The sequence below is a fragment of the Pteropus alecto genome, unplaced genomic scaffold (genome assembly GCF_000325575.1).
Source record: "Pteropus alecto unplaced genomic scaffold, ASM32557v1 scaffold155, whole genome shotgun sequence".
Lineage (NCBI taxonomy): Eukaryota > Metazoa > Chordata > Mammalia > Chiroptera > Pteropodidae > Pteropus > Pteropus alecto.
This window is the reverse complement of record NW_006438113.1, coordinates 15,369,999-15,382,236: the sequence shown is the minus strand read 5'-3', so window position 1 is coordinate 15,382,236 and position 12,238 is coordinate 15,369,999. Positions and strand designations below refer to the sequence as shown.

Here is a 12,238-nt window from a genome sequence, read left to right as displayed (position 1 = left end):
TACACGTACAACATAGGTGAATATCACAAACATAATGTAAAGCAAAAGGAGTCACACACAAAAGAGTACATATTGTATGATTACATGAAATTCAAAGCCAGGCAAAACTAATCAATGGCCATAGAGATGCAAAAATGGGAGAGAGTGCTGACTTTGAACAAGATACGAAAAGGGACTTCTGGAGCGCTAGGAATGTTCTACGCCTTTATCTGGGCGGTGGTTAAACTGGTTATGCATAGACAAAAATTTATCAAGTTTACACTTATGACTCAACTTGTTGCTTTAAACAAATTATGCATTAATAAAAAGGGGAAAATCAATCAAGCAAAAGTAATAGGTAAATATCTAACCAAAACAATGACTTCATATATTGGAAAGTGCTTTGTTTATACCAATCAAAGGGATCAATAATTTCTTTTAAAAAGTTAATAATGAGCTATAAGATAAGTGAAAACTTTTTTAATGAAAGAAGAGTTTCGGTTTTTTCATTTGTGCAATGTGGAGTTATAGATAGGTCTTAATCATAATATTTTTCTTATAGAAAAATCACATATATATGTCCATAGCATACGTATACCTATAGTATAAACATATAGTAAACAAAATTATCAAATTTAAGATGGTATTACCTACCATGAGGATAAATTCAGGGTAGGAATACACAAGAGGCTTCAGCTGCATTGGTGAAGTTTTAAGCTGGGTGGTACATACATAGGCATTTGTTATAGTATTCTTTATATCTTTTTGTACATATTAAATCTTTTATTTTTTCCATAATTAAAAAAGCAAGATAACTATCTGCAGTGTGAAACAATTAAAAGAGTGCTGTAGGGATCCAGGCATGAAATGATGGTATCTAACCTACTGTGGTGGCTGTGAGGATGAAGGGAAGAGGACCTACAGGAGAGAGATATGGAAGGTAAATCACCAGCATTTGGTAATCAACCAGATGTAGACATGAGGGAGTGGAAGGAGGCAAGGTTTTTGCCTGGCCAACCGAATGGACAATGGTGCCATTCATTGAGATAGAGAAACATAGAAAAATGAGAGAGATTTTAGAGAGGGTGAGAGGAGAATAATGAGTTAGTCCACTTTCTGACAGGCTGACTTTGAAAGGTCTCCAAATAGAGATTTCCAAGAAGCAGTCGAAACTACAGTCTGAAGATGAGAAATGAGAACTGAGTTAAGGATAGATTTGGGAACCATCAACAGAGAGCTTATGATTGAAGCCACAGACCTGGACAAGACCCCAGAGAGAAAGTGGAGAGTAAGCCCAGAAGAGAGTTTGGGAGAGAACCTTAGGGCAGCAGAGAAGGAGTCACAAGGAGACAGAGCAGATTAGGAGGCTGGAGGAAAAGCATGAGTACATAACCTGATAGCTAAAAGAAAAAAGTGTTTAAAGAAGGAGGGCATGGTCAGGGAAGATATAAAAGCAACCATTAACTTCAGCAGCCAGGAAGTCCTTGAGGACTATTATGAGAGCAGTTTCCAGGAGAGGTGAAGGGGAAGTCAGACTGGGATAAATCAAAAACTGAGTGTAAGGGATGTAAAGACATCAACTGTGGACTTCTTTTTCAGGAAGTTTGGCTCTCAAGTGAAGGACAGAAATAGGAGAGAAGCAGGAGGGAGACAGGTTAAGGAAGGATTATTGGTTTGTATTTTTTCAGGCTGAGATATACATAAGCATTTATGTCTAAATTTACTACAACAGAATTTAAATTATGATCAAGAAAAAACAAAAGTATGAATATATTACAATATATATGGACATTTATCATATAATGGCATACATACTGAATCACATATGGACTTATTCAGGTCCCCAAAATGAAGAAAACACAGCAAAGTTCTCATCAAGATAACCACCTGGTAACAAACATATTTAAGTCATGCTAACACTCCAGGACTAGTGAAATAAATCATAAACTGGACAAATTTCAAACCATGAAGAAGCACATTATAGCAGAAAGAAAAATGGATATTAAATGACCACTATTAGACCACTACAAGTTTCCTTCCTCTCCTACCATCTAATAGTGTGAAAAAATTTTTTGGCATTGAATGAAAGAATAAGTTTGAGCATAATAGATAAAAGAAAATTAAGTTACTATTCAACGGTTTTTAGTTCTACATGCTATCCATTTTCATGAGAAACAGCTGTTAAATACCTACCAGCTTTGGAGTTTTCTGGATGTTTGTCAGGATGACATTCTAGGGCTCTGACCTTAAATTCTGCCAGGATTTGTTCAACCTAAAACAGAAATCAATGTTTAGAAAAACCTAAATGGCATGAAGGAAGAAGATGGACATCAGTCCTTCCCAAAACAGCCATGATCAACTCAACTTTTCACTTTGATCCTTATATTTGGATTTTGACTTTTTACTCTAAGAAACAATTTCCTCAGTAACAAAATTCAGAAAGTATCCAGTAAAAGTTCCTATTCAAATAGTGGTCTGTGATGACAATTTAACTTGTTACTGCTTAACCAACATTCATTATTCATTAACTTGCTTAACCAACATTCATTATTCAGGGATGACTGTCCAGAATTCATTTCTTTAGCAGCTCAACTCAATATTGTCATAAGACCCATGGCAGAAGAAACATATTTTTACCAGTTCCATGTCATCCTTAATCAATTCTCATTAAAAAATTCTTCACTTTTACAATCAAAGTCACGCTGTATTAGACAGGCCTGTGTAAAAAAACCTAGACTAATAATTCTATTCTTTTCCTTGTTAAGCATCTACTGAGACTCCCTTGGAATAATAGGAAGAGACAGACTTCCTGTTAAGAACTGTAATTAATTGTGTTTCCTCTTCCTAGTACTCCCTATAACCATCAGTCACCATAGCCTGTTTATATAACAAAGAAAATTGAGAATAACTTGCTTTTTTATTTTAAAATATTAAATATTCTAAAGATTCTAGTAGTAAGCATTTTTAGTTAACAAGTAATTTTTGAATACTCACAATCTCTCTTTGAAAACAATTTCTATCAATACAGAATAAAAAGTAAAATCCCCTTTACCCTCTTTCCCCAAGATAACAGGTTATATCCTTCAAGGCATTTTTCACACATTTATATGCATATTTACATATATATCTTGGGAGATTTTAATAACATAAATGGATAAAATTATGACTATCTATCAGAGGTAGAAATTTGGGGGGGGATTGTTGTTATTTTATTTTTTAATTTTTAATATTTCCTAGGAAACATTCTAGTATTAGGAAACATTCCATTAGGAAACATTCTGATATTAGCACATGGAAGCAAATATGTCAAAATGGTTAATTCCCAGTACTGCTAATGTGTGTGATTGTTAATTTCTTCTTTATATTTTTCGTATTTTGCTAGTTTCATATTTTAAAAATTAAGAATAGTCCATACTTGTCTTTCAGTACTTTTCATAGCTTTACTGTCACAAAGTTTATCACAAACCTCCTACACAGGGCTGTTTCTGGGTAAACTAACTCGTAAAGTGGGTTAATTTGTCTTGAACACATTCTGCTTATCTCCTAGCATCCCCATCCCCATGTTTCCATTACCAAGTGCAACCCAAGGGCAGGTGAGGCCCACTATGTCAAGGTCCACTGCCTTCTTTATTCAATGTTCAGTGATCTGGAGAACACCCTATCCTGTTGGCCAGTAAACAAACAAAAACGTTCAACTTTGCTTGTAATCAAACAAATTTTAACATCCAAGAGGTGATAACTACCAGTGTTATTCAAATTACAAAGAACTGAATATTCTCATGTTCTAACTGGGTGAGGATGTATATAGATGCAAATTTTCTGGAAAGCAATTGGTATACATATATTTTTTTGACACCTTTAACAATTTCAATTCTAGAAATTTGTCTAAGGAGATAAGGATTTAGTTATAAGAAGGTTCAATGAGTAGAAGGCTATGAATTTTAAACAAAAACCTATGTGTCCAGTATTAGGATGTCTGTTAAAATTAATTGTAATACAGCTATAGGCTGAGTTATTTTACAGTCATTAAAAAATCATTTTGTAGCAGAAGATTTTCAATAATCTGAGAAAATTTGTAACGTATTTCTATGAGAAAAGGTAACTTACAAAGCATCTTATGCAGTATAAATTCATGTTTTACCTCAAAAGGGATTATGTAACATGTATATGTATATCCGTACATATATATCTATAACAATGATAATAATAATAATAGCTAAGATTTATTGAGACTTACTATGTGCCAGTCACTATTCTAAGCACTTTACATACAATGTCTCATTTAATTCTCACAACTCTATGAGTTGGGTACTGTTATTATTACAATTTCGCAAATTAGGAAGTCAGACATAGAAAAGTTATCTTCCCAAGGTCAAACAGCTAGTAAATGAGAATCAGGATTTGAACTCAGGCAGTCTAACTCCAAAAACGTATAAATATATACACACATGTGCATGTACTTATATACATAACACATAGATATAGCATACATATACGCACACATAATTGGCATGCATACATCATAGTCCTAAATGTTAAGCATTTAAGTTAACATTTTTCTTTGTGCTCTCTTCATACTCTACATTTAAAAGTTAAAAACATATCTTTTCCTATCCTATTAGCACAATATTTTGATCTGTGCCAAGAAATACTACAGTGTGTAATAGAGACTAATCTGATCCCCACTTGGATGGATCTTGTCCAGTTTTCCCTGGCCACACAAATGCCTTCTGTCTCTTTCTCCATACATCTAACTTTTGATCAAGTGAGATCATTTCAAGCCCCATCTATTCTCTGAAGTTTTCTCAGATATTCTTTCTTTAATTCCTGTTGCACTTATAGACAGTACCACATAGCACAGTATTTATTTGTTCTCAGATTGTTTTCTGTGTATTAGCTTTGGTTCCTCACCTAGATGCTAAGTTCTTTAAACACTTGCGCCATGTCTCATTTTTTTGTTTTGTTTTGTTCCCGCCCCCACCCCCATCACTTCTAGTACTGGCCCAATGCCAAATGTTAAATAAATACTTGATTATAGACTGACAGATGTTCTTCAAATAACATGACTGTAGTATAATCAGAGCTTTCTGAAAATTGTGATTTATTCATTAAAAGAATGAACTGATTCTAGTGAAGAAAATTTACATACTGCAGAATATGCTGCAGAAAAGAGAAAACTCATTTTAATAAATGGGTTAATAAGTATCCATTATTTCAATTCACTTAGTTTGAAACTGGATTTTTCATACAAACCTCCAGATATTAATAATATCCCTGAAATAAATTCCATGAGAGATCATCCTACATCGATCTAATCAAATGATAATTAATTAAAACATGAGCTAAAGAAACAATTTGAGCCACAAAATATATAATGGTAGTATTGGGTTATAATCCATAAAATATATGATCTATTAATCCATAGTAACAAAAATAGTTGAATAAATAAATAAATATGAAAGAAAAGATAGCTTTTCTTTACAGAAAATTCCAAGTAATAAAGGTAAAATGAATGAGGAAAATAGAAAGTCACCATCAGGCAAACACACAGTAGTAACTGTAACAGGCAAGACCCACCAAAGGATGCTAAAATCAGTGGGTGTAATTTTAAGGAGAAACCCTAGAGTCTCAAAGAATCTTCACCAAGATACTTGTTAATTACAAAAGGGGACATAATTAACCCTATTGTGGAAAAACCTGGCAGAAAAAAACTGACAGACTCCCCTTAACCAAGTGATCAAGGTCAATAAGATATATCATCAACATCATGTACCCCTGATGCTGAGAAAGGTACTACACTACTTCTGCAGTGTTCTTTCCAAAAACATACAGCTTCAGTCTAATCATGAGAAAACATCAGACAAACCAAAATTAAAGGACATTCTACAGAATAACTGAACATTTCTCTTCAAAGTGTCCAGGTCAAGAAAGACAAAGAAGGTATAAGAAATTGTCATTTTGGAGGTAACCAAGGAAACAGGATAACTAAGTGTTAAAAAAGGATCCCAGCTTAGATCTTGGAAGAGAAAAAGGACATTCATAGGAAAATTGATGAAATTAGAATGAGACCTATACTTTAAATAAAGTGTCGACTAACTCTGGCCCACAGGCTAAATCTGGCCCCACCACCTGTTTTATTTAAATAAAGTTTTATAGGAAGACAGTGATGGTCATTCATTTACATATTTCTATGACTACTTTCCAGCAATGTAATAGCTGAGTAGTTGTGACAGAGACTGTAAGTCCTGCAAAGTCTAAAATATTTACTATGTCAGGGCCAGCACCAGGGTGAGACAAGCCGGACACCTAGATTGAAGGAGGTACTCTCTCTCTCACTCTCAAGTTTCTGCACTTGAGCAACCAAGGCATAGGGAAGCTAAGTAATTTTCCCAAGGTCATACAGCTAGCAAATGGTAAGATTTAAACCCAGGTGGTTTGAAGTCAATAAGAAAAAGAACCAGCGGGGGGGAAAAAAAGGGTTTTCCTTTATCAAGTTTAGGGTCAATAGTCGAGTCCATGAAATCTTGAAATCAGAAAGTCCTCTTATCATTACTATTGAAATGGTGACTGAATATTTAAAAATCAAGTAAGATCCACACCAGAGAGGATGCCTTATACCACCAGTGTATGATGTCTGCATCAGTAAGGACTTTAGAAAACGTTATAGCATGTGTCTTTCATGTAAAATCTAATATAGGGAGAAAGAGCTGATTGACTTGGAATCAAGCTTCAGTAAATGTTTCTGAAATGAGGAGGTATATTGTTTTCTACTCAACAGCATGAAAATCCTCCTTTAGTTTATATGTGTCATTTAATTAATTTCTAACATAACCTTCAAAATTTTAAGAACTATATACTAAAGCAAAAGAATGATACGTGTGTCTCAACTCAATTGTTACAAGCGGGATCAAGATATCAGGTTGCTTTGAAGTTATAACTGCCAAATGGTTTTGGAATATGAACATTTCTATTCAATTTTTTAGAGCATCAAATCAAAGAACATTTGAAGTGAAGGAAATCCATTCAATACAAATCAAGTAAAGAAATGTCACACTAAATACTCAAAAATGGAATAAAATATTTTTAAACAGGAAGGATACATATAAAGAGAATTAACAAAATTGTGACAGGTCATTTCATTTTTCGTAAACAGTTATCTACATGTGCTGTGCCAGTAACAGAATCAGCAAAATACATCCAGAGGAGGAATGTCAAGATAATGCTTTTATTCTTCTTTTAATATATGCCACAGTACATACGGAGAAGTATGACTGTATCTGGTAAACATGAAATGAAACTGTTATAAACATTATAAATAAACAATGGGATCATTTTTTTTAAAGTCTACTCAAAATTAATCCTTCTCTTTTGTAGGCTGAAAAGACAATAACAGAACTATGAGAGAATGACTGAACAGTCAGATTTAATATGGGAATATAATGCTTACTTTATAACTTAGCATGATAATATTTTTTAATTCAAATTATGAAGTTTATCAAGTTAAATTATGTTCCTTTGATTTTAAATAGTTCCTTCAAAAATTTTTGGCAATAGTATAATCTAAAGTATGAACAACACTTATAGTAAAAATGGTAATAAGTTTTCTCCATTGTTATAAGCAAAATCACCACCAAAGTAAACAAAAGTAACATATTATCTTACAGGACAACTATGTACCTAAAAGAGCATTATAACCTGGTGTGTGTGTGTGTGTGTGTGTGTGTGTGTGTGTGTGTGTGTCTGTGTGTGTCTGTGTGTGTTTTTAACTACAAGGTACCTGAATTAACTTCCTCAAAGTGATGAAGATAGAGATTTTAATCCTTTGTGTCCAAAATCACATTCTATTCTCCAAAGTACATTTTATTGCTAAATTCCAGCCATGTAAAAAAAAGATAAATAGAAAAAATATTTTGCTTTAAAAAATTTTAATATAAATAGCTATATTTTAGTAATAAAATAGATATTTTAAATATACATTTATAAAATATAAAATAATATGAATATATTTAATAATATAATTGAAATATACTTCATAGTCATCTCAACAGTATTTAAAATATTGAAAAACTGGTAAATAAATGAAATATTTAACAAGAGAATAATCAATTGTAGTGAAACAATAAAATGAAATATGATGTAATCATTAAAATATGTATTAAGAGTGTTTAATCACATAAAAAAATTCTTGTTATAATGTTAGTAGGTAAAAAGCAAGAATCCACAAATATATAATATCCTCTCAAACATGTCTTCGAAAAACAGGTATAGGAAAAAGACTGGAGATTAATATACCAAACATTAATAGTGTTACCTTTGGGAGGTAGAACTCTAAGTAAGTTTTTCATAATCTAGAAACTTTACAACCCTTACAATTGTCTATGGGGACCTTTAAAAACATTATTCCATTTTAAATCAAGTGAACACTACAGACCTTTCACATGCTTTATGTCAGAAGCCACCCTTTTAAGAAGTAATTTCTCTCACATAATTTGAAATATTAACATAAAGGATGTTTCTTCGTTTATATAAACATAAAAGCACATATTTTAATAAAACATTTAAAAATGACTAATTACTAGAAAATTACATTTCATCTCAATTAGAGTGTAAATTACCATAGTAAAGATATAGCTTACGTATACTACTGAAACACAGCCAACAGCAATTACAACAAAATTTCAAATATGTATTTTAAGTATACTTGAAATACAGTCTATGGTCATGTGCCAGAATACACGTATTCAATCAGTAGCGTCCATAAAATTGCAAAAGGACACTATTCAAGTAAAGACTCAACACACATTTAAAACCTTTACTTTCTCTGAACCAAAAGTGCTTTAAAATAGTACAAGATTAAGGTTTTTAGGCAATGTGACTAAAAGTGTAAAGTTAAAACCTTAAATAAAACTTGAAATACCGTTATGAAAAAACAGCATTATCTACTATCTTACCGAAGCCAGTTCATCACATCCCAGTAACATGTAGTAATCTTCCGTATCCTCCAATCTGTAATTCAGTATTGCGTCCATTTAGATCACTAAATCAGCTCTTCTTCCCCCTGAAACAAGAGGCACAATGAGCTGCAAATTAACAGGGAAAGCCCTTTTAAATCTGGTTTACAGCAGCACATTCAAAACAGCGTTAACTGGATTTAAGGCTGGCCAGTCAAAACACAGATGTCATCATAGACCTTTGTAAACTCTACCTTTCATTGGCCGTTTACAGAAGAGAAAAGAAGAGCCATGTACCTAACTGTTGCAGTGCTGCCTGGGACTTGTAGTTTGAGTTTAGGTAAGTGACGGAGATGAATCATTCATCTCACAGGTGAGCAAAGACTGTCCGTTTTTACATACTCCCAAAGTTAGCTATCTCTCCATTTCATATATATATATATATATCTTTTTCCTTTTTTTTCAAATGATAGAAGAAAATGTGGACCAATATATTGAAATTTTAGGATTTGTTAGATATAAGCAGTGGGCGTTTTTCTAAGTGTCTAGAATATTTCAGAATTTTTTTAAATAGTTTGAGTAGAAGAAATAAACTAAGAGCAAATATTCATTCATTTGATAATTTATTCATTCGACAAATATTTATTGAGGACCTATTTTGTGCCCAGCACAACTATAGGAAAAGGTGTGGTAAACAAATCTCAGTTCTTAAGGAGCTTACTTTCTGATGGAGGGAGGCAGACGAGAAATATGCAAACAAGATCATTTTAAAATAGTGATTTGTGTTATAAAGGAAACAAAATAGGATAGTGAGAAGGATAACTGTCTGATGATAGGGGTGAATTCAGCATGCCATTCTCCTGGACTGGCTCTCTCCAGATTCAGGAGTGTATCTGACCTAGAGGGGTTGCTGAGAGTGAGTCTGTGTTTCAGCTCACTGTGGCCCAAGGAAATTCAGGTCAGGTCTAAGATTTAGAGAAGGTGAGTGGTCAGTTATACAACACCTTATACAACAGACTTAACCCTTTAAATGCCCCCCATAAATTATTACCTTGGAAAAAAATACATTTTCATTGAGCCCATCTATAGACATCTTTTTTAAGGTTTATTTCTGAAGAGAATAAAGTATTAAAGCACCATTTTTATTACTCCTTCATTATATATCCTCTCTTGCTAAAAGTTCTGTATGAAATTTTTAAATAAAGAAATTAATTTTGTTTTAGAAATTTCACATCCCTTGAGATATTTGGAGGCCTACTTGGGTATCACAAAATCCTGACCAGAATAACTGACAAATGGCCTTAAAATGATGTGAAGTTCCGGCTATGTGAAACAGGATAATTATTTCTCAAAAAATTAAACATAGAATTACTATATGATGCAGCAATTCCATTTCTGGGTATATACCCAAAGGAACTGAAAGCAGGGACTTGAACAGGTATTTGTACACGCATGTTCGCAGCATCATTACTCACAATAGCCAAAAGGTAGAAGCAATCCAAGCATCCACTGACAGAGGAATAGATACAAAATGTGGTTTATACATACAATGGAAGATTATTCAACCTTAAGAAGGAAGGAAATTCTGACACAGGCTACAACATGGATGAACCTTGAAGACACGCAAAAGGTCAAATTCTGTATGGTTCTACTTATATGAGATACCTAGGGGAGTCAAATTTAGAGACAGAAAGAAAAATGGAAGTTTCTAGGGACAGCAGAGGAGGGACGAATGGAAAATTATTGTTTAATGGGTATGCAGTTTCAATTTGGGAAAATGAAAAAAATTCTGTGGTGATGGTTGCACAACAATGCAAATGTACTTAATGCCACTGAACTGTACACTTAAAATAGTTAACATGGTAAACTTTATGTGATATATATCTTACCACAATTAAAATGAAAAGTGATGTGAAGTCTCTCAAACACCAGACAACCCTTACCAAAAAAAAAATATTGTTCTGTTACTCTCCATCATGAGAACAGTAAGGAAAATGCTTTAATGTTGTTTTGAAGAACTAGAAAAGATGACTATGAAATGAAGTTTTGTAAGCACTTGCTCATGTTTTATTAAATACAACTCGAAGTCTCTTTTTCCTGAACCACGATGTTCTCACATTCTGCGTTTTAAAGTTAGTAAAACTTTAACTCAACATCTACTGGCTACAGAAGAAATTGGTAATATCCTTTCTGAAATGGAAATCTGCATATCAGAAGTCAGAATTTTACATGATCTTTGTCTAAGCAATCCCATACCTAGGAACTTATCCAAAGATTATAATCAAGAATGTGTAGAAAGATATAGCAATAATGATAGCTATCTTCACCAAAAACATGGTTATAATAATAAAAAATTTTTAGAGAAGTTAAAAGTCCAACAATCACATAAATAATGGTCTGCATACAGTAGTATACCATGTAGTCATTTAAAATGATGTAGAAACATATTTAACACCTGGGAAAAGTTAAAAAAACGGTACGTATTATGTAAAAATTCACTGAGCACTGAGACTATGCACGTTACTGAGTCTAAGTTATATCAAATTTATCTCAATTTAAACAGTAAAAAATATAAAATTTAAATTTTAAAAGTCGGTATGGTATGATCCCAGTTTTATGAATATACATTGTACATATACATACATTGTATGCATATTTATAAAATATACATATATATATATACCAAAATAGACCAAAATAGACCAGTTGTCACTAGATAATGAGGTCACAGGTAATTTATATTTTATTCCTTTTACTCATCTACATTTGCTAAGAAGAACATACATTATTCTTGTAATAAAAAAAAGAATTATTACATTATTCTTGTAATAAAAACTACAAAATGTCAAACTTCACATAATTTACTGACTAAGTGAAATGAATCCTGCCATCACAAAGCTCCTCCTCTCACAAGTGTCTCGGCCCCTGTCCAGTCTCATTGGTAGGTCCAGTTGTTGTATCTTCTTCTGAATGACCCCTTGCTTATAGAAATCATGGTACAATGGAACAAAGCCAAACTCTGCCCCTTATTCCTTGAATAGGAATATGCTTTAATCACCACACCTTCCATATAAACAAATTAATTTGGTTGAGAATATAAGATTAATTCGTATGAAACATTAGCACATTACATAATCGAATGCTAAATTGTGTGGTTTTGAGGGAAAATCTAACAGGAATTCATAGAAGCTTTCACAAAATGGAAGGTGGAAGGGGTAAAATGCATAAGCTGTCATAGAGATGAAAATGTCCATAGCAAGTTCAGGCAAACATGAGAAAAACAACCTTATATCAAGTGTGTTGAAGAG

At 32.8% G+C, this 12,238-nt stretch overlaps 1 protein-coding gene across 2 annotated transcripts in view; it reads right to left on the bottom strand.

Moving 5' to 3' along the window:
- DNAJC12 (DnaJ heat shock protein family (Hsp40) member C12) overlaps nucleotides 1-9,147 on the bottom strand; it is a 31,357-nt gene extending 22,210 nt beyond the window's left edge. For both annotated transcript variants that reach the window (XM_015592192.2, XM_006915588.3), the window contains exons 1-2: nucleotides 8,931-9,147; nucleotides 2,173-2,251 (exon numbers count right to left, since the gene is read on the bottom strand). In XM_015592192.2, coding sequence (XP_015447678.1) covers nucleotides 2,173-2,251; nucleotides 8,931-9,008 — 157 coding nt within the window. In that variant the 5' untranslated portion in view covers nucleotides 9,009-9,147. The remainder of the gene's footprint in view (nucleotides 1-2,172; nucleotides 2,252-8,930) is intronic.
- Nucleotides 9,148-12,238: the final 3,091 nt, after the last annotated feature.